This window comes from Balearica regulorum, chromosome 6, assembly GCF_011004875.1.
Source record: "Balearica regulorum gibbericeps isolate bBalReg1 chromosome 6, bBalReg1.pri, whole genome shotgun sequence".
Taxonomy (NCBI): domain Eukaryota; kingdom Metazoa; phylum Chordata; class Aves; order Gruiformes; family Gruidae; genus Balearica; species Balearica regulorum.
Genome location: NC_046189.1, coordinates 5,736,853 through 5,759,893, shown reverse-complemented (window position 1 = coordinate 5,759,893; position 23,041 = coordinate 5,736,853). Strand labels below are relative to the sequence as shown.

At 41.4% G+C, this 23,041-nt stretch overlaps 1 protein-coding gene across 1 annotated transcript in view; it reads left to right on the top strand.

The window, feature by feature from the left end:
* CPS1 (carbamoyl-phosphate synthase 1) overlaps positions 1–23,041 on the top strand; it is a 100,307-nt gene that overhangs the window by 71,592 nt on the left and 5,674 nt on the right. Inside the window, exons 27-35 of the mRNA XM_075755747.1 lie at positions 3,013–3,207; positions 3,802–3,869; positions 6,091–6,166; positions 9,646–9,723; positions 10,601–10,708; positions 11,939–12,028; positions 13,408–13,578; positions 16,199–16,273; positions 19,229–19,327. Coding sequence (XP_075611862.1) covers positions 3,013–3,207; positions 3,802–3,869; positions 6,091–6,166; positions 9,646–9,723; positions 10,601–10,708; positions 11,939–12,028; positions 13,408–13,578; positions 16,199–16,273; positions 19,229–19,327 — 960 coding nt within the window. The remainder of the gene's footprint in view (positions 1–3,012; positions 3,208–3,801; positions 3,870–6,090; positions 6,167–9,645; positions 9,724–10,600; positions 10,709–11,938; positions 12,029–13,407; positions 13,579–16,198; positions 16,274–19,228; positions 19,328–23,041) is intronic.

Sequence of the window (23,041 nt, the reverse complement as noted above, 5' to 3'; positions counted from 1 at the left end):
GATGTTCCCTTTTTATTTTAATATCTATCTGCTTGAGGGCCTCTTCTGATTCTTTTTTAGTTTCTAGGATCGTTCTGAAACAATTCATAAAACTAAAGGAGGCTCTTAGGTACAATTTTAATGGTCTAATTTGTTTTCAAACTCAGGGAAAAAGAAAACCCAACTCTATTACTAATGACATAAAAGCAAGGTAGTAATAAAAAGAGTGATTTTTGTTATAAAGGGGAAAATAATTCTCTCTAGGTTTCTTTGACTAGCTTATGTATAGAGTATATTTTAAAGATATCTAATGGCAAGGATGTTATTCATTTTCTTTATAATTAAAATATGGCTGCTGACAAAGTGATATGCAGTGGAGTCCATTTCCGTCTGCCCACATTTCTCAGTGGAGCACTCCTGTTCCCTAGCAGGGCAGTGGGCTGCGCTTTGGACAAGAGCATGCTTTGGCAAATAACAGCAGAATTTTAAAGAAGTAAGTAAGCAGCAGCTGGATCTCAATTTATGGTTCTTTTTGTGTAAAAATGAGTGTATGATTATTTGCTCTCTGCTGAATAAGCCATCTCCTCTGTCTCCTTGAGACTGGAGTTCCTAACGCCACCCCAACTTTGATGCAAGCAGTATTTGGATTTTAGAGGCTCAGTGACTAGAAGTGTTTTAAAGGAAGGAACAAGCGTCAGCCAAAGAGAAGCCAGGACACTCGTGTTTCAAATATGTTGAGGATAGATTAAGATGTTGGTTGACCTTGGCAGCAAAACTAGGTTGACTTGTTATCAAACAGGAACCATTCCAAGCTGCAAGAAGGGGTTTGCTTTATTCACTGTCTGGTTCTTGTCCATGTGGGATGATAAGGGGTCTGGGGACTAGAGATAAGTACTGTATTTTGGATGGGTCTGGAAGCAGTAAGGAACAGATTTTTCTTCTGAGTTAGAGATGCCAAGCTCCAATGTCATGGGACAACCCCATGTGGGCACAAAACAGCCTTTGTCCTTGCTCCACCCTCTATTAATGAGGCATTTTTCATTCTCTGTCCTAAGCTCTTTCAGATAGTTGCTGTTGACCAGCAGCAGCGTGTCATCCATAAGTGACTCCACAGTGAAAAAGAAAAAAAATTATCTCCAGCACTGTATATTAGCAGCAAATAATAATCTTAAAGACCTTGGGATATAACTGCTGCTTAAATGCCAGACTTTTTTAGTGGCTTTTTATTATGGTAGGAAATTAACCACATTGAAGTTGAGCAGGGTTTGTCGTGGCATTTATCATCTGCTTTTTCTCAGTTACTTCTAGTCCATCCTGCTCTCAGCTTATAGATCTGCCACTCTAAATCCCTTTAAATCCCTCCTTAAGAAGTTCCTCTTCCAGGAAGGCTAGTGGGGCTAACCTTCTTCAGGAAAAGCACACTTGTTAATTAAAAGAACATTGATACTCTAAAAGATAGAGCTAAACCGTGGATCACTTGGTTTATGTTTCTTGTTTGTTAGAGGTAGGTAGAACTGTCTAAAACACATTTGGTCCAAAAGAGCCTTCACTACAGCTGAACTGTGGGCCTGATTCTCCTCTGGGCAAAATTTCACCAGCTTTAATTTGGAAGTAAATTGCCCATTATTTAATTACCCTCAATTATTACACAGTCTAAACGTAATTCATGTCCTCATGATTGTTGCAGGCACTCTAAGGCCTTTTTTTACTAGTGAAAATTTTCACTCCAGACTAGATTGTACTTGAAAGCATTAGGGGTTCTATGTAAGAAAAAAAAAAAAAAGCCCATATTTGCACCGGAAGAAGGATGTGTGTTTGCAAGTGAGCTCACCTGTCTCTTTTTATTTGTTGTTTATTATTTCCTCACTTAAAATGTTGTTGTTGCCCAGTGACAAACCTGAAATGTGCCATTGTGGCTGGAGGATGCTGTGCCACCTGTCCTGCCTCATCTGCTTCTGGAATTGAAGCGTTTGCAAATAACCTGCATAGAAATGAGCACATATGACAGTTTGGCTGAAATACTTGTTATTATCAAATGCACTACTGGAAATGAGGAGCTAGTCAGGAATAATGAGGATGAATTAAAATAAAGGGCTAAGTGTATCCAGAGTAATTCACCACCACAGGCTGTCTGATGGATTGGGCTCTCTTGAACTAGACTCTGCTTTGCTTTCTGCAGGCCGGCAAGGGGTCAGCAGTGAGTGCTTCATAAAGGCTGGCATCTGGGGCTAGGAAAGGATGTTTGCTTAGCAAATAACAAAAAAACAAACAAAAAAGAATTTCAGTTGTTTCCCATTGTCTCTCTGCTGGGGGTTACTGCCTTGTGACTCTGTAGTAAAAAAGTTTGCGTGAACATCTGCTACTCTGGAAGTTTCTGACTGTGAGCATGGGAGAGGCTGTTTTCTTGGAAGAGCGGGGCTGAGAAGGAAAGGGGACCCAAAACATCTTGTTTGTTTATGCTGCTGTGTCCAGAGTTTGCAGCAGGGGGGTGGGAGCGGGCTTGGTCGAAGTGATGGTGCCCACGTCCACGTGTGTAGGAGAACATGGGAGGAAGATCTGACCCCACCGAGTGGGGTTTTGCGTTTCGTTGTGAGGCGTGAGGTTTTCATAGCACAGTGCCCTTCTGCAAAGCAAGGGAGCATGTATCAGGTCAGTGCTTGTCCTCAGTGGGAAAGCAGAAGCACCTAAACATGACGTGAAATCAAGGTAACAGTCTGTGGTTCTAGCAGAAGTTAAAATCTTGGTTTGATGTCAAAAGGCAGGCGAACACTGCAGATTTCTATGGTTTTCTGGGGAGTTTTACCTCAAGTTACTGCTGTGTGTTGAGTGACATCAAGGAGGATATTGCTGTTTTAGAGAAGCTCCGCACTCTGAATCACACTTTGCAGCTTGGTGCCTCTGGATCAGCACAATTATGATCTGTCTTTGCTCATAGCGACCTGAAAAGTGATGTAATCTAAATATTGCACTCCTCATTATAACAGCTCTTAAGCTAACTTGGACATGACTGTTCTCCTTTCTCTCTGCCAACAGGGATGCAGTGGTTGCATTATTTCTGTAGGTGGGCAGATTCCCAATAACTTGGCAGTGCCACTGCACCAGAGTGGAGTGAAGATCCTTGGCACAAATCCTTTGCAGATTGACCAGGCAGAAGATCGCTCCATATTCTCAGCTGTTCTGGATGAGCTGCGTGTGGCCCAGGCGCCCTGGAAGGCAGTCAGCACGCTGGTAAGTTGGGATGGGCATATGGGAAATGAAGTGGCTGGGGGTTGTTACGAGCATCTGCTAAGGGGATCTGACTTACTGATACCTTTTGAGATTCCAAAGACATTTGACAGTTGGTTTTTTTTTTTTTACTGCTGATGTTGGAAAACTTTTTGATCCCTGTAAAGTGATGCTATAGCATCACTGGGAGTGGGATGGAAACTGGAAGGGAAGTCTTTAAATCATCTTTACACAACATGGGCTATATACCCAGCAAAAGTTAGCACCACTGTCAAGCTACTCTATTTTATCCTACTGGCCTTGAAAACTATTCTAGCAGGTGGAGATTGCAAAGGAATAGAGGTGTGTCGGCACTGCTTTTTTGTCCTGGTGAAGCTGTATGGACCGGGAAGGTCTGAAGATGACAACTCTGGAACCAAGAAGTTGTGTATTATGTTCAGCCCAAGCTGTAGTCTCCTACATTCCTCCCCTCACGCCCCCACCCCCCCACCTCCAGTCTTAATGGCTAGTAAGGAGCAAATGCAGTTAGAGATGAAATTTTGGTATGACTTCAAAATATTTTCTTGTTGACAGCGTGTTTTTCCTCCCTTTCTTTAGAGAGATGCTGTTGAATTTGCACGCTCTGTGAGTTACCCATGTTTGCTGAGGCCTTCCTATGTTCTGAGGTAAGGCTCGACCATCAGAGCTCATCAACTACAAAAGCATCTTTGGGACAAGGGAGAGTAATTTCAGGGGACGTGTGGAAAACACTATGCTAGGTGCAGGCGGCATAAAGCTGCCTGTCTTAACTGCTGGGACAACTGCTCAAACCAATAAAGGAAGCCGATGGATCCCTTATGTCCATCAGGCAGAGATCAAAGGTAGAATATAATCATAAGAATGTCTGTTTAGCTGCATTACCTTTTCATATCTCAAGGCCAAAAACATGAACCATCTGCAATATTCCGTAAGGTTTCTGAGACTACTACCTGTACAATTAAGCCAGGAAAAACAGAAGGGAACATGCTGAGGCCATTTATTGGGGTTGGCATCTGTTTTCAGAAAATGACAGCGCATCTTTTGAATTTAGCTTCTTATTTGCTAAGCTTTTCTGCTTACAGCCATGTTTTATGTCCCTACACTGTGGCAGCTGCTTCTCTTTAAATAGACATTGTACAGAGCCATGCATTTCCAACAGCTAGACTTTTTGAAGAAGTTACACCAACGCATACACACAGCAAACTCATACGTTCTGAATGATCACTCCTCTCTGCAAGGAGTTTCTTTATAGCTGGATGGCTAGGCACAGAGAGGCAGTTTTCTGGGTACAAATTACAAGTGAAGATAAATTTGAGACACGATCCTTTTCATATGAAAGAGAGACACATATCAAAATGAAGAGGCACAATATTCATTTTCAGGGAAGCAAAAAAAAAATATCTTTTTATTTAACAAGAAGAAAAGGAGAAAGATTTCTTGTATGTTCAACCTTCAAGGAAACGTCCTTTAGAAGAGACTGCTGAATGTGACTTTTCTATCCAGTTTCTGAAGCTTGCAGAGGGGTTGCAAAGCGAAGTTAATAATCAGCACTCAGGTCAGGAAGATAAGTTAGAAACTTCTCCTGATGTCACTCTCCTCCAGATTTTTAGGGAACACTTCTTTTAGCCTGTTGTTTCCATCCATGTAGGCCTTTTCCATGTAAGTATTTATTAAAGGGTGTTTGGACAGGTTAGGGGGACTTCAGGGAGAAAGATGAAACTGCAGAATGTCAAACTTGGGGAAATAGAAAGTGAAAAGCCCTAGCACAGCACACTGTCTGGCCTCTATTTGCAGAACAGCAGCAGATCCACAGCTAGACTTCTTCATCTTTGGACAGATACGGCCTTTAATATTTGCCAGTTGCCTTGGAAAACTAAATGCATTTCCCCACTAGTTATGTACTGTGGGTACCAGCTCACATCCTCAGTGGTGCTGCTGACATAGGTCCATGGATTTAATTGAACTCTATTGATTTACATCAGCTGAAGAGGTAGTCTGGTAAGTATAATCACCTAGGTACTTGTGTCTATTTATCTTAGGCTAAAGTGACTGATTTTGTGGGATAGGTCCTTCCTCCGCTTTTCCCCACAGCCTCTGTGGCTTGCCCACCAAAGAAAAGGGGAAGTTGAACATCAATGGTACAAATGACCAATATAAAATCTTTTTGTAAAAGATTCTTGTCTTTAAAAGGGACCTGAATCACTGACTCTCAACCCATGTTCTCCCAGATCCCCCTCTCTGATGTTATTAACAGCTGCATTTCAAAATAGCTTTCAGAGATAGTGTCGGTATCTGCTGTGCCTCTCCCTTAAGGACTAAAGCGTTAGGGGAGGGGCCCAGTGAAATGGCCAGCAAAGAACAGCCCATTTTCATCTGCATTTACACTGTTGCAACCATCACCACTTGCCTATGCATTCATCTGTCACTGATGAACAGTTGGGCTAAGGTGAGCAAAGCATCTGTTTTGTCCTGAGCTCACAGCTAACATGCACGTATGATAAAAGTCTGGGTCCCTAGTGAGACTATCAGGCTGAGTAGCCATCTCCTTCAGCTTAGGAGAAGCTTTAAAGCCTTGGGTCAGAAAGGGAATTTGGCAGCAGTGCTAAGGCTACGCAACCACAGTTCTTTATTTGATTCTTCGTTATGATTCTGGAGGTCATGTATCTTCTCTGGGAAGTATAGTGGAGGTTCATTAGGTACCAGATCTGTCTGTCTTTCAGTCAAGAGTGGAGCAAATGGCTTGAATCAGGAGCTTGCTTGGCTACAAAAGTAGTTGATAACCCTGTGCTGTGGTGTCTAACACTCTGATATCTCCCGTGAAGACACAAGGGAAGCTGACCTGTTTTCTTTTCTTTGCCATTCTCACAGTGGGTCTGCAATGAATGTAGTATTCACTGAAGGGGAAATGAAGAAGTTCTTAGCAGAAGCCACCAGAGTCTCTCAGGTACCAGTCGTCTTGCTGCTACTGCTTTTTCTTTTTGTCTTTGCTGGATTTGCTCCACCTCTACTGTGTTTTCCATCTCTTTGTTTCTGTATTGTGCCTTCCTCACTCTTTCCCTTCCTTGTTTGGGGAGGAGCTAGTGAAATTAGAGTTTGACTCCTCAGTTTGTTCCCTAACAGGCAGACCATGGAAGCCTGTGCAAGCATCCTTACTGATACCACTGGGATACCTGTATGGAGTGGGGATGGCAGTTAGCTATTGTTACCACATAGCCGTTTCTGACTAGTTAATTATATAAATAGATGTAGGCAGATGGGCTGGGACCCTTCCTACCTCATCCAAACTTCCTAGTAGCAGGTTTTGCCAACCAGCATAGAACCGATAGCATCTTTCACTCAGTTTCTGAACTGTTTTGCCTGGCTTCTTTGAACAACTTAAACCTTCGTGCTGGCATCTTCTCTCTCATCAATGACTTTTTTTTTTTTTTTTTTTTTTTTTTTTTACCCTTTTACATGCAGGAACATTTGCAAGATTTTGCTATGACATTTAACTCTCCAAATCATGTACTGAGTTCCATTTTCCTCTAATACAAAAGCAGGATTGCTGCCTGCTTACTGTTAATCCAGTGGGATTATTGTTCTGCAGAGTATGTAATGCAGAAGATAAAAGCTCTGTTTTCCATTTTTAAATGTTTTTCAAAAGGTAATTGGGCAGGGGGAGGTTAAGCATCTTTTTTCTAGCAAAGGGAAGGGTTTGGTCTAGTACGTTGAAATTTAGAAAAGAAAAATCTGAGCAATTTCCCAGACATGGATGCTTCAGAACATAGTAAACAACTAAAAGCCTGAATTTTTTCTATACCTTCTATCGGTGTTATTGTACAAGGGATGTTTGGAGAGATGAGAATATGGGAGGAGGTGAATTTGAAATGATTGAGGTTGAATGATGAACATACAAAATTCAAAGTCTGACCTATTAATAGCCTCTGAGGTTGGCCTCGCCTTTTGGTCTGTTTTCTTCTGAGGGTTTTCCACCTTTTTTTTTTTTTTTTTTAATGGTCACTGTTCAGAACAGTACTGTGGCACCACAAATGCTACTGTCACAGGAGTCTTGGAGTTAAAACTAAGTCAAAGAGGAGCTCTCTGGAAACACAACTGGCTACGGAAGCCGGACATATTACTGCATACTCAGAGGATTTTGTAGGTGGTTATAGCTTGAACAAGAGCAAAACCATGTCATTTTTAAGTGTATGGGGCAAATGATGGAAGTTTAGCATTTCAGCAAGAAAAGGTGGAATGAAAGGGAGATACCTTGCAAAGTAATAATATCCTGAAGGATAGGTTGGTGTAGAGGCAAGCAGACTACTTATTATCATCTTTGAACAACTTTAAAGGGATTTTTGAAAGCAGGGAGAGTACCACTGTTACTGCCATTAGAAGGAATTATGTAACTAGTTCTCAAAAGACTCACAGGTCAACCTGTGGTAGAAACCAGATTCTTAGTGCGCAGCCTCCCAAAAATCCTAGCTTCTCTGTACTTCATCTTAAATACTCTGCTTTGTGTTGCCCCACACACGCACAGAAGCAGACCAGGCAGCAGCCTTAAGCAACATTCAGTGGGACGGATCACTTTCTCATGCCACTGGGCAGCTTTATGATTGCAATGGATACCCCATAGGAGGCTGAAGCCCAGGAAAGTGACCCTTGGTCGGCTTAACTTGTCACAGCTTGACTGACTTGAGTTGGGCAATGTTGTTCTTCATTGCTGAGAGGTCATCCCTGGTACGGGAGGCCCTGCTGGGAGTTGAAATTGTAGAGTCTTGGCAATACGTCATGTATTCCTAGAGGAAATGATCCTTATGATGTCCGGTTCTGCTACACAAACAGGGCACTGATGCTTGCTGCAGACATGTCCAGCTGCACACCATGAGTCTTTGGGTGCTCTGGCCCTGATACTGCAGAGACTTACACCAGATTTATATTCTAAATTTTTGCTAGTGTAGTCAGACTGCTAAGGAAAGACTTCTTTTTTTCGTCTGGTATTTTATACTGAAAAAGCTGTAGTATAGTTGAAGCTAAGCTAGCAAAAAGCAAACCAGAACAAAAGTAGTTTATTCAGCTTCTAAATCAGGGAGTTTTCTTTAGTCTTGTCAAGGCTTTGTAGCCTGAGAGTGGTTCCACAGAAGCTAGCAATATTGTGAGCACACAGCTGAACGTGAGCATCTTTGTGGGACACAGGCTTCATTTTTCTGGATACAAAGCCTTACCTAGTTCAGCTCCATCCAACAGAGCATCTCCAGATAAAGTGTCTGACCAGTGTTGTTCTGTTGTTTTAGCTACTTTGCTGTTATGGTTCTGTATCATTATGGCATTTATGTTGTCAATAATGTTCAAAACTTCTTGTGCGAGTTGAGACAGATTGGAGTAAACAAGGTTGTATGCACGTATAAAATCTTCTGGTGAAAAACTGCAGCAATACAGAAAGTTACAGGACACAAGCCACTAAATTTATGAAACCGTGTAGGCTGCGGCATTGTCCTTGCCTGTGAATTTACCCTTGCACTGATAAATGTAAGAATTGTGTCTTGTAACTTTTGGAGTTGCTTTATATTTTTTCAAGAGGAGCCTTTTGAGCATGCACAGACTGTCATTTATTCCATTTTATTCTCTAATAAATAACAGACAGTTAATAGTGGATGGGACAGGTAAAATGTTGAGACATATAAAGCTGGCCAGGAGGAATACGGATTAGATCTTTAAGTGTCTGTTGGAGCAGGTGACTGGAAGGAGAAAGCATTAGAGGAGAGTGGGAAGTGTGTGCTAGCATCCCAGAGGTAGGCAAGAAGAAGAGGAAGGAAAACGATGTATACTAGGGAGGGTATTGAGAGTCAAGTACAAGTCGTTCCTGGCCAGCTATAATTAGTGGCAACTTCTCCCTGGGAGGCGTAGAAAACCAGGCAGAAAAATGAGAAAGGAATGGATCAGTTGCCTAAAATATATGACACTTAAAAACAGCCGCTATACAAAGTCATTAAGTATGCCAAGATACAATTACTTTGTGAAGCAGAATGTCCAGTGAGGTGGCTGGGGAAGCTCAGAGGGAGGAAGAATTGAAGATCTTGGAGCTAAGGACCGTCTTTGGGAGACAGGATCAGAGGTCACTGGATCCATGCACATATCCCACTGTCTTCTTTTGGCCATGATCTCACTTAAGAGCGCTTGGTGGTTTTGCCCCAAATTTCCCTGTTATGGTGATGTTATGGAGGACTCAAAGTAATGCATCAGTGGCTTTGGGGAAATCACGCCAAGTTTCCCCCCATTATTTCTTTGCAAAGTTCACTTATCTGTGGAAATAAGGATATTAATAGATTGGTCTTGTGGGATTCTGCTTCCAAAGGTTTTTCCAGTGATGAATAGTGGAGCGCTTGGATGGTCCCCAAATACTCTCAAATAAAAAATTCTTCTTTTATCTTGTCTTGCTGACAGGATCACCCTGTGGTACTCACTAAATTTATTGAAGGTGCCCGTGAGGTGGAAATGGATGCTGTAGCCAAGGCAGGAAGAGTAAGAACTTTGCTTTTCTTTAATATTAAAAACTTACTTTTCAGTATCAGAGATTTGCAAAAACGTGTAGTTTGAATGATTTACTATACAGCTGTGGAATCATGCTGAGAAGAGTAGAGAAACAAGAAAAGATTAATACAACTTAGATTCTAAAACATCGTGCTTGAAAAAGTCAACCTACCTTATTGTATATATCTAAATAGTTTGGAGGCTTTTTAAGCATTGCTTAACCCCTGTGAATGAATCTTTTAAAATATAACTTTTACTGGATTTGCAAATCACCGGCTTCACAAATTACGTTCATCAGAATTGTATCAGCATGTGCTACAATATTACCACAGTTGTTTTATTATTACAAATTCACCTTGCATTTCATTGCTAATCAAAGATAATTTTCACAAAAAAATCAAAAACTTTTCATTTAACAGAAATATTCTGGTTTAAATCTTCATTTTTAACCAGCAGACAATCACTTTTTTGGTATCAGGGTAGTGCACCTTGACGCAATTCATCCAATTTAAATCCTTAGAGCTGAATTGCGTCTGCTTGCTTTTCTCCATGATTAAAACACCACAAGAGAGTGGGGAAAAAAAATACAAATTGTGTTAGTCCATTCTTGTTTCTACTGGGGAATGGCAACTTTTTGTGTTCCTGGCAATGATGTGAAAGACACTATCATAATCCCCTTGTTCATATGCCTTGCGTCTGCTTCAGGCCTGTTCTCTCTAAAATCTTGGGAAATTCCCTTCCCCTCCCTCCCCGTCTGTATCCTCTTTTGGATACAGCTGTGTTCAGGAGACTGGGCTGGGCTGGAGATGGGGGAACAGTTCATGAGAGAGGGGGAGGTGACTAACTGCTCTCTTGTGACTGTATGCAGGTTATTTCACATGCTATTTCGGAGCATGTGGAAGATGCAGGCGTTCACTCTGGGGATGCCACCCTCATGTTACCCACACAGACTATTAGCCAGGGAGCCTTGGAGAAGGTAGGTGTTGCACTAGCACTAAAAAGAGAAAAGAAAAGAAGAGTTTGAATCCACTTTTTCCCTTTGCTTGGGAGAACTCAATCACCAATGGAGAAATCCAATCACCAATTTTTTTTAAAGGCCAGTGTGATATGTGCAAGTGTAGGATGTCAGCGTACCCCTGTGAATGGCCATACTGTTCATAGGATCACCTGAACTGCATCCCATTCATTTAAGCAGTAGGTATACACACTTTCAGACCTACTGGATTTTTTTGTTTTATTGATTTAGAACCAGCTTCCATAGCAGTAGAGAATTGTCTAATTCGTATACATGCCACGGTTCACTTTCCACTTCCTTTTCTCCCACAATCCTTAAATGATTAGATCAGGTGTATGACTTTCTAGCTGCCTGCTTTTCCAGAAGGGATATCAGGATGAACGAACCTTACCTAATCTTGACTTTTTCCCCTTTCAAGTATAAACCCAGTGATACAGAGTTAGTTGTCAAAATGCATTTTCTAAATGAAATGTGCCATCCCCCCATGATGTCATCCTGTTAAGGGTTTGCTTGGAAGCTAGCAAGAGCTGTAATGCAATGGTCTATGCTCCACCTCTGTTTACAGGAATGTCCAAGGCCTTGTTCCTGAAAATAGTCATCTCCTGGAGCAAAGCTATTCAAACGTTTGTACTGAAAGGGCACGTGATTTCTTGACGAACCTAGAAAATCAGACCATAGTGTTTTCTCCCAGTTTGTTCCAGAGTAGATCTGCTGAGACACCCACCGCTGATCTGTGATGGGACAGCCTTGTTGGTGAAAGACTTTTGGGACACTTGTCAAACTCAGTAGTTAATCTCAAATGGCAAAACATCATTATTCATTATTTCACCGAGAAAGGTATAAAGGCTCCAGTGTGCGGTGTTGGAATTGCTACAGACAGGACATGCTTTTATGCTCTCTCTTTCTCCTTCTTTTCCCTGCTTACACCCCCTCCCCTGATTTTTGCTTCTGCCCTCAAATGGCCCTTCAGGTTCTAGGTTACAAGGCAAATTAAACATCTTTGCTTCTGAAAGATAATGTTACTGCCAAAAAATATGCTAGGACATATGCTGGGGCAGAGAGATACGACATTTAAAGGAATCCACGTGAGGTGATATATTTCCATGATGCTGTCTATTTTGTGGGATTTATTTATTTATTGTATAAACGCACACTTTTTTACCTTATTTATTCATTTATTTATTTTTATAGGTGAAAGCTGCTACAAAAAAGATTGCAAATGCCTTTGCCATCTCTGGTCCGTTCAACATTCAGTTCTTGGTGCGAGGCAACGATGTACTGGTAAGAGCTTTTGTGCCTGTTGGAGGAAGTCAGGCTCTGCTTTGGACAGTTAGGTGCCTGGTTCCTGTGGTTCCTGCCACGGAAACTCCGTGGCAGTAGCAGCTGTGGGTTTCTAACGATGTGTGGCTCTCCTATGCCACCCCTAGTCACGCAGCTCTCCCCGTCTATGGGGGAGAGCGCATCCTCCCCTGCCTTCACACTGAGGGTGAAGTGAGTCTGGTTGCACTGTCTGTCAGCACTAGTTTTGTTTCGCCATGGGCTGCTGTCTTTCCCAAAACTATTAGTTACGAATACGATGGACAGCACTGGGACCTGTGCCTCATCCTATGAACTGAATATCATTGCTTTTAGATCTCTGGTATTCTCTCTCTTCTTTAGCTATTTTGATCATTAAGATAAATCTTCCAAGGCATTGGAAAGAAAGCAAGACAATTGAGGTGTTTAAGCCTTTAATATAAGCCATTAAGATGGTTATCTAAATAGCGTAGTTATTGGTAAGAGAAGTACGGCAGATGCCTGACTCTCTATGGGTAACAGTTGACTTTCTGTTGCTAATGGAAGAAGGTCAGAGGAATGTGAGCAGTGTATGACTGAGGAAGCAGTGAGTGGAAAGAAAACCTGATGTGGTATAGAAGAGATGCGGTATAGGTGAAAGATACTTTTTCTTGAGAAAAATGTACTTACAGTACACACGTAGTTATTCAGAAACTCTGCAGAGGGACAGAATGGAGTTTTTCCTTCCTTGCTTTCCCTCAGCTGTGCTTGCCTTTTCTCTGGATAGCTCCCCTTTTTCCATTCTGTCTTAACTTACCTGTTCTTTCCCCCCTTCACTCCCCCTTCATTCTCACACAGCAATTCCTCTTTTGTTAATGAACTCCATGTTGCGCTTCTCAGCAGGATGCAGAACTTCTTTGTTTCTTACTTGGGTCACCAGATGATTTCCACGTGTAGATGAGGAAAGTCAGTAAGGATAGCCCAGCCATTCATGAAGTGCCATTACCATGGAAAAAGAACAAGGTGGACTTTTAAAGGTGGTACCTAATGCCTGTGCATAAGTTTCCATGCCTCTTGCACATTAACTTAAGCTATAGTACAACGCGTTTTCTGAAGTGAACTCTGGATTACTCTCAGTTCTAATTATCAGACAATAGAGATGAAACTCAGTTGCAGAACATCAGGCTCCTTGTATCTCAAGCTGGCCGCTACCCATCCCTCATCACTGTTTGTAATACTGAACACAATTTCTGTCTCTTTTATTTGGCAATCTGAAGAGTGTCTCTGCCAAGAGGAGTAAGGACTGATTTCCAGAAATATGAATCAACCTATTTCTTCACTGCGCAGTGTCTGACCCTGTTATTTCTCCTTTTTAATCCCATCAGGTGATAGAATGCAACTTGCGGGCTTCACGCTCCTTCCCTTTTGTATCGAAGACTCTGGGTGTGGACTTCATCGATGTGGCCACAAAAGTGATGATTGGAAAAGAGGTTAATGAGTCATCCCTCCCCACGCTGGAACATCCCATTATTCCATCCAAATATGTTGGGATTAAGGTATGGTTTCCAAAAGAACACCCTAAAAAAGCACAACAGAGCCAGCACCTAGCACATTAATAGGCAATTGGTACTTTAATGCCTGGAGAGAACAATTTACTCACTGGCCAAAGGCCAAATTGACCTTTTGTAGTTTCTGTCAAGATAATGTATGCTGGGAATTTTAGAGAAAAATCAAAGCAAAATTATCCAGTGATTATTAACAAAATCAATCTTCCTTTATTTCTTACTTCTACTCTGAATCATGTTTATGAACTGCATAATAAATATGCACTTGCAGAATTGAACACTGAAGTTCAGGCTATTTCATAATACTATCTAATATATGTATGGATATGTACAAATTTGTGTTTTGAGTGCCCCTCAGATTTTATCTTCAGGATTTGGGACATGAGCTATTGAATGCATGGAATCCCCTTTCTATGCACCACCAGTTAAAATGGGGGTGAAAGTCTTGGATCCTTTGATTTCAGTAGGGCCAAGATTTTACTTTTCATAATTACTAAGCTTATATAGTGCTCAAGATACCAAAGTGTACTGTAGATATTTTTGAATGCTAAGTGGAAGAAAAAATAAAAATCGAAGTTCCTAATCATAAAAATCTAGAACAGCAGTGCAGAAAATACAACGGATAATGAGAATTATTTATACAGAAACATTTAAGCTTTAATAGCTTCCATATCCAGGAAACGAAGAAAACACCTAACATCTTTCTACTAATAAAAGGTTTAGACCTATTAAAACGCAAGCCAGCTCAGGTTATTGGCAAGCCAGTCAGTCTAGAAGTAGGTTTACATTTTATTTTGATGCCACAGATAGGCATGATCTGAAATTCGAATCTGAGACTTTTTTATTTTTGTAAGTCTTATTTATTTTAATAAATTTTTATTATTTAGACCTGGAGCTTCTGCACTGTTGTTAGCTAAACTGTCAAGAGTTTTGTCTCTCCTGGGAGTGCTGGCTACAGAGTGTAAAAGCCAACTACATTCTTGAAAACCTGACTACAAAGCCTTTTATACTGCTTGCATTCTGTGGATTTGTGAAATATAAAAACCTGCTAATACCTTTGGAAATGCTAAACTTTGAAAAATATTCCAGTTAAACCTGGTTCTCGTTATTCATGCATCATATTTTCTGTCCTCTTAGGTTTTATTGCTAGGAATATTTGCATGGAAATGGGATTTTGTTTCTCCAGCTGTTCTTAAATGCTCTGAAAAGAGAATATTGAAACTCTCTTCTTCTTTCTCAACATAGCTGTTCCTTTGTGTATTCAGAGTCCCACCGTTTTACCTTAAGTGACTGAAATATTGTCTTGCCATGTTTGCTTGCAGAGTGACGCAAGTATCATGGCCTAAGCAAGATTAAATCCTGGATAGAGGATGACTGACTAAGTTGTAAATAGGATTTATTTACAGTACCAGAGTCTGCTCCTGCTGATGCATTTTCATGCTCATGGCAGACAAAAGTTAGGGAGCTGGTGGAAGGCTTTGTTGCTTGTTACCTTTCAAGACAATATCTGCATTAAAAGTAATCCACCTTGACTGCCATATCTCAGCGTGAGACTGTAGAATTGGCCACTGTAAAAATTGTCTCTTTACTTATAGAAGCAGCAAAACTGATGTAGAAGTCATGAAGACACATGACATTTTTTGAGAAACCTTTCACAATGAATTTGTGCTGTCACATTTTAGTTGGTCATTGTTAGGTGTCATGAAACAACAGCTGTCTTGTCTGCAGTGTAACCCTCAGAGACTTCCAAGAACAGAAACATATCTTTGAATTTAAAACTAGATTATTTTTTAAGCAGCAAGGGTGCTGTTTTTATGCAAATGCCATTAGTAGTTTAAGATGTAGAGAAGTCCTACAGAAAATTATTCCTTAGCAGAAAATTTGTTCCATGTTTTCCACATGTGGTCATTGACTCTTGAACACAGAGTTTCTTTTGCTCCCTTTTTTTTAAAGGTCAAATTAGACAAAAGAACTCAGGGACCGCAGTGACCTAAGTCCTGAGATAATGATCAGGGTTTAAATATTTTCAGACAAAACATTAAAAAAAAAAATTACAGGTGTGTATTTTATTGGGGGGAGAGGGAAAATATGAAAATCATTTGCAAAGTTTCATCTGATTAACACCAGAAGAGTGTGTTCTTGTGGAATGGTTTGACTCCTGTGAATGAAATATTTCTGTTGGAGAACAGTTTTCTCAGAAAAACTGACTGGCTTCAGATAGCATCTCTCCTTGTTTCATGAATTAGATGCTTCACGGCCTTTCTGTCTTAAAATGTGTCCAAAAAATGATAGTGATAATGGGCTACCACAGATTAGAAATCTGCCATTGGAATGTGAACAGGATTGCAGGAGTTAGAAGGAGGATTTATTGGTGAAATACATGTCTGTTTGTTCCAGTCTGTCATCAAGATGCTGGGAAACTCATTTTCCAAATACTCCTTTGCTTAGCAGCCTTGACCAGTGCTTTTTTTGTCTGTCTTTTCTCATGTCTGTCTCTTTCTGTCATTTCCAAGTGTAGTTGGATGGTTTTTGTTTTGTTTTTTGTTTTTTTTTTTTAAATGATCCATTAAATTTTCATTCTCTTCCTCCCTACTCCTCTTTCTTTCACCAGGCCCCAATGTTTTCCTGGTCCCGGCTGAGAGATGCTGACCCTATTCTCCGATGTGAAATGGCCTCTACTGGGGAGGTATCGTTTAGATTTGTTACTTTTTTTTTTTTTTTAAAAAAAACAAGTTGCCTTTAAACATCATGAATCTTTGAAAGTGATCTTATTACTGCCTGAATCATGATGGCATCTGTAGCGTCTTCAGAAAATTGAAAACATCTTTCTTAGCTGTAAAAACAGATTGTCCTGGAAAATCCAGTTTATTCAGCCACTGGATGTCCCTCTTTACCTGCATGTCAGCTCCCTGAGTTGGACCTGGTTGGTGTGACAGCCTGAAATGAGTTTATCTGGGAGGTTCTCGGTGCTTCAGTCAGTTTTATGAATCACCTGCTTCTAGACAGACAAGTGCTTACAGCTTTCATAACCCCCCATCGACACATGCCAGAATAGCAATATCGAGACTCCAGGTCATGAGCGTTTGGTCTTGGAACGTGCTAGTTACCTAAAGGCAACAAATATGTGTGGTGATATTTTTCTTGTTGCCTGGTAACCACCAAGGCATGTCCCAAGGTGCAAAAGGCGAGAAAGAGTGAATAAAATGTGATGGCTGCAGTACTGACTGTCAGTAGGATGAGGAGGAGACTGGGCTACTTTACCCACTCTTTCTGCAGCAGGGCTGCGAGGTGCTTCTGAAACGTGTCTCTGGTGTACGCGTGGCACACTGTGAAGGCACAAAGCTGTTCCTCTTCCTGCGTAGGCTCAGCACTGACGGGAGCCCTCACCCCTCAAAGGGTACAGGTTTCCATCTGCATCATTTGAAAAGATATTAACTCATCTGGAACAAAGAGGCTTGTTTGAGTTATTGCTGAGCTGTCAATAGCTTCCGTAGATGTACCCAAGCGATCTTTAAACTTGCTGCTCTCTTACTTCTAGAAAAGGCTTGTGGTAGCAAGAAACTTGTTCTGGGCTGGAAAGCCCACTTGGGAAGTGATTAAATTCTGAGGCAATCAGATTAGGCTTCATTCTACCATAGCGAGGCAGGGGGCAGAGCCTGGGATGCTCCATTTGATATGAGCTTGAGTATGTCTACGTTTTCATTAAGAAAGACTTACCATTTTAGTATGAAGAAGCGCTATACCCAGATAAATGGTGAGAACAGCCTTAGGTCTTCTGCATCTCTCTAGAATTACTTTATTTTGCTCTTCATAATGTATGGGAATCAGTATTGCAGAAGATTTCCTTTCAGTGTAGTTAATGGGCAGAAAAAAACCAAGTGACTTCCATGACTTCCTTATTTTCACAACAAAATTGACTACACTGACGTGCTGCCCGCCCCCGCCAAAAAAAAAAAAAAAGGAATAAAAATGTAACTAAGGGCAAGAATTATTTTTCTGAGCTTTATATGGAGTTAGAGATTACCTTGGTCATAAAGGAGGGATTATTAACTTTTATGAGTTGGAAAGATCCATATTCACAAATGCCATAAAATGTGACAGTTATGAAAGTCTTTTTCATAAGTAAAGTAAGGATAATAACTTGCTTTGGGTAAAATGCTCAATTATTCCTCAAAGACATTTTTCACACACATGACTTGATTTGGGCTTGAATTTGTCCCATCTATCTGGCAGAGATGTATTTTGCTGGAAGTCGTGGTTCCTACAACAGTAGAAGACACCGTGCTGGGAGTCCCTTTGCGTATTGTGGGTGTTTTGACCACACCATAATGATAAACCTCTCCTGGCAGGCTGGAAACCCCTGGCCCAAGCCTACAAGGCCATGGGGCTGTCCACCGCCCTAGAAAGTCCAGGACATACGTAACCCCTCAACTGTAGAACAGACTGAACACTCAAGGATGAGTTTTTAGAGAAAAGCTGAGATAGTAGTTGTCATGATTTTTTAATCCCTTCCCTTGTGGGATTTTTGGTTGGTTGGTTGTTCTTTTTTTACTCCAGAAGATCTAGCAAATCATCATTTGTTCTTCTTACATGAAATACTGGTTTCAGCTCACCATGGTAACAATGAGACCATGAATGTGAGGCCTCACTCTGTGATGGGAAGGACCATAAAAGGAAAATGGGAGAGCAATTCTCAATCAGCCCCTTTATCCCATCTGTATCTGTGTGTAGATTTATTATTTCAAAGAGAAAAATCTGTGACAGTTTCTGCTTCTGACTGTTTTTCAACAAGTGTGGAGTTGGCCAGAAAAAGTGAGGGTTGTTTTTCTTTTTTCTTTTTATTAAAGTTTCACAAAAGCTCGTGCATTCCTCTTTTTGTCATCAGAATTCCAACTTTTGGTGAGGAACACAGTTTAGTTCTTTCAGAACTAAAGATCATTACTGTATGACAGTCTGTAAGCAACTGAGTTCCACAGGCAGTTCTGAATGATAGAGAACTGCTAAATGACTTTTATTGATTTCTTTATCAAGTTTTTGTTTACATAAAATAAACTATTATGAATTGCCATGATTAGTTTGTTGTTTTCCTAACTACATACAGACATTTTACTTGCATGTTGTACATCTGCGGACTTTTAGTGGAAAAGCATCTTTATATACCATGGTTTATCTTCACAAGAAATTCCAGAAGTACATGACAGCACAAGCGCTGTGTTACCCCAGATTGCAGCGTACACACAGGGAAACGTGCCTGCATGCAGAACACTTGCTTGTATTTAAGCATTATATAATGTTAAACAATTTGCAATGCACTCACAAACATTGGAGCAGAGGCTGTGTACAACATTCCCATAACTCAGCAGAATCAATTGTTGTTACTCCTTGGTGTGCTGTTTGAAACTAAAGCGTTGCTTATTCCTTCATTATTGCTTCATTAAAATTATGAGATTTGTCTGCAATGATTTTCTGATTTATTTCCCCGCCCCCCGCCTGCAGAGTCCACGCAAAAGCAGTTGGATTCTGCAAGAAGTCGTCAAAAGAACCTATTTAAAAATGTCATTCCTGTTTTTGTTAAAAGCAATGGTTTTGAGTTGGTTTTGGTTTTTTCCCTTCATGTTGCCTTCTTTGTGCCTTTTCCCAGGTCGCTTGCTTTGGGGAGGATGTGTACTCTGCCTTCCAGAAAGCTATGCTTGCCACTGGGTTTACGTTTCCTAAGGAAGGAATTTTGATTGGAATCCAGGTAAGTCCTAAAAATCAAAGCTGAGAAAGGACTGACACAGAGGAACTCGGTAACTGTTGCCTTGTTTTCATTTATGTGTCTTCATGGCTTAAACATGTTTCTCTGCAGTCCGTCTTGAAGTGCAGTAAGACGGTGAGGAACAAGCACCATGGAGAGATCTTTACTGGATTCCCTGGGACAGGCCTGGTTTTGGTTTTTTTTTTCCCCTCTGGCTCCTGATAGTTTCTATTGGGAGCTGCAGAAGTTTGCTGGGGTCAAACCCCTGAGATTGCTGCAAGCAGAGGCCTAGGATCAGAGTTAGAAGCCACCTAAGAAGTTAGAAGTGGGGAACAAAACCAGTAGACCATCAGTTCAGAGAAACGCCCCAGCTAGAACTCAGAGCCCGCTCCTTGCTCCCTCCCAGATGGGAGCCCAGGGGACGCCTCTTTCCAATCCTGACATACAAACTCCCTTCATCTGTACATTACCTCTTGCCCTTTTGAAACCAGTTCCCCTCCACTCCTCCCAGAACAGTGAGACAGTTTACATACTGCAAAGCTGGACCTGCTAAGCTTTCCCCATAGATGCATATGTTTCACTCCAGGCAGAGCTGAAGCGTCAGCCAACAGTGTAGAAAACACGACATTGTTAGGGTGTTGTGGGGCTAGTTATTGGTGTAACACTGTCAGGCCGTGAGACCTCGACCACGTACAGCACTGTCACGTTTCTCTCCTCATTGGAGTCATGATGGGAATATACTTGAGCACAGTGGGGCGAGGGATTAAAGGGCAACAGTCTTCACCGTGCAGCCTGCTTTCCTGGCTGCCTAGAGGCATGGCTGCCATTATTCCTTCCTCTGTTTGGTGATGGTGCATGGCCAATATTGTTGCCTTCCATGCAGCTCCTATTAGCTAGGAGTAAGCTCAGAAAGGAATAACCAACGCTACATTTGTGTAGTAATGTCTCTGGTTTCTGTATCTTGCCAGAGCTCACTCCTCTTAAGGACTGCCTCTCAGCCGTGTATTCTGTGGGTCCAGTGATTCCATTCCAGATTAGAGCTTGGACTTAGGGTTTCATCTCTTGCTCTCAGCATCCTTCAGTGTTGCTATATGTGACAGAAAGTTTAAATGATGTCATTATGGGAATGTCCTCCAGTGCAATGGCTTCTGCAGTGCTTCTCCCTTTATGTGAGGGAGTTCCCTTAGGAACAGCGCTGCAACATTCACAGTTCTGTACAGGTAAGGAGGATGTGTGTTTCAGGATGAAAATTTAGCTAGGCTGAAAATCAGCAAGTGTCAGTTCTTTATTACATAGTTAACAACTGCAGGAAGTGCTGAAGTAAACTTTTGAGATGGGTGTATGTTCCTCAAAAAATTCAGATGTTTCCACTGCCACTAGAACATTCTTGGGCCCCATAAAGACAACTGATTGCCTCCTGCCACGTCCCTGTTGTGCTTGTAATAAGCTTATACCCTACATGATTGCATAAAGCCAATAAAACAAAAAAAATAGAATAGATGAATTTTCCTGTCAGACAACTGGGGTGTGAAAAACGCGTTGGGCAGTGTGCATCAGCAGAGGATGTGAAGGAAGTGTGTGAGAAGTGGCCAGAAAGGAATATGACCTCTGCTAACACAGATTACCACTTAATTCTTAAATATATACATATATACATACATCTATGGATAGAAGCTGTTGCTCTAAGGTACCTCCAATTAGCAGAAAAATCTTTGCTTGCTACCTAGATGAAGTTTAAAAGTTCAATATGAAACTCTGGGCAGTTGGTACTTCATGTCTACCGTGTATCTAAGCACTGCAGATTTTAAAACAGCATTTAAAAAAGAGGAAAAATAAAAGCCAGGAGAAGAAAAAAGGAGAGAGCCCACTGTTTAAAATTTAAGCCTATTTTCCTGGTATCAGCTGAAAGGGAACAGGCAGCAAGGAGTAATTTTAGCTATAGAAAGCATTTATGTAGGTTCTGTGTCAGTATCTGTTAAACTGAGCCAAATGTTCCTTGTACAAAGGTCTTAAGGAAAAAAAGAAGGAAAAAAAAAAAGATAAAACAACCCCAAAAGCTCAAACCCCAAAACCATTTAAAAGTAACAAGATTCTGTCCTTTTTAATGAGTGGTTTACAGTTCATTTTCTTGCAAAAGAAATTTGAAAACAACAGATCGATCGCTTAAAGGTCTTTCTTCATCTCAGCATATTTCTTATATAATTAAACTCCAAACCAAGAAGTGTAAAGTTAATGCTGAGAACCTCGTATTGGTCCCTCACCGCCCTGGAGTTTGTCACCTACGTACTTTTCAATGGTCCGTTTTGAAACAGAGGGGAAATAAAACCTTGTAAGAAGGGAAGGTTGAAATGCTGACCTAGACCTGATGTGTCGATTAGGAGTGGTCTTCCCCAAGTATTACAGGCTGGAGGAAAGGGGAGCCCCTCACTGCAGAAGCAAGAGGCACAAGGGAATGAGGCATAAGGCGGGCTGTGAACACCAGTGGCTTTGTTCTCATTTGAATCACAAACATGAAGTCATTCACCTCAAACTGGCAAAGTTGTCAGTGTATCCTCAGAGGGGGAAGTACAGGCTCAGAAGGACAGATACCGGGTCGCCCCTCTCCACTAACACTTAATGTGTAAATGCCATTGCTGTGAGGGGGTGACGGGGTGGACGTCCCTCCCTGGGAAGAGGCCCCTGGCTTTCGAATTGCAGGATGGTTTCTGCAAGCTGTTCTGGTGCACTCGGGGCCGATTCTTGTCGGGAGCATGTACACCAGCCCACTAGTTTGTCTCTGAGGAAGATGCTCCGTTTCATCTGCAGTGAATTGTGAACTCAAAACATACCCTGCTTTCGGAGGCTTTGTTGCTTCATGACTAGCGGCTCCCTCTGATTTTTACACTGCACTTTTAGCTCTTGCAGAGAGACAAATAAGAAGCCAAATGGTCATGAATTCTGCTTCCGTCAAAAGTACCTAGGCTCAACATATTTAGGTTATTCAGTATACTGCACCTTTATGCCACTGATATTAATTATGTTGAGGTGAGAGGAAGTTGCCTTCTTGAAGGTGAAAGTCAAATAGATGTAATTAGCAATAGTAGAGAGAGAGAGATCCTAGTTCCCTCGAAAATGTTTCGCTCTGGGGTTGGGATTTTGCAAATCAAGTCAAACGGCTGTGCTGCAATCTGAGTCCCGATACACGCAGGTAATGAACCTGGCCTTGTTGAGGGGCTTCCATGTTGGTGTACTTACAGGTACTTGCAGTTCCAGGGGTAATCCTACTAGGGCCGTGCAGAAATGTTGCTAACCAAGTAATTATCCTCAAGGTCAAGCAGGCAAGCACTCCCTGACCTCTGCAGCACAAGGCAGGCTGGGCAACCAGCCGGGACCCCAAGCCCGCAGGATTGACCTTCAGTTGTGAGCAATCTCTGACGTTGCACAGGTCAAGGTTCCCCAGGATTTTAAAGGCTTGATCTCTCCTAGGACAAATGGAGTATGGCTTTCTTGTTAGACAAATGAATCTCTGCTAGTTTATGCAAGCTGATTATCTGACCTCTTTTCACAATTTGGAGAAATCTATGATGCTGAAACCCTGAGTCTGCCATTAAATAATTTATATTTTATCCAAGAGGAGTTGAAAAGCTCATTTTATTTTCTTTCCTGATTGGGCTATTCAGTGATATCTCTGGGATGGAGTGCATCTGTCTTACATCTGTGCTGGTGACCACGAGATGC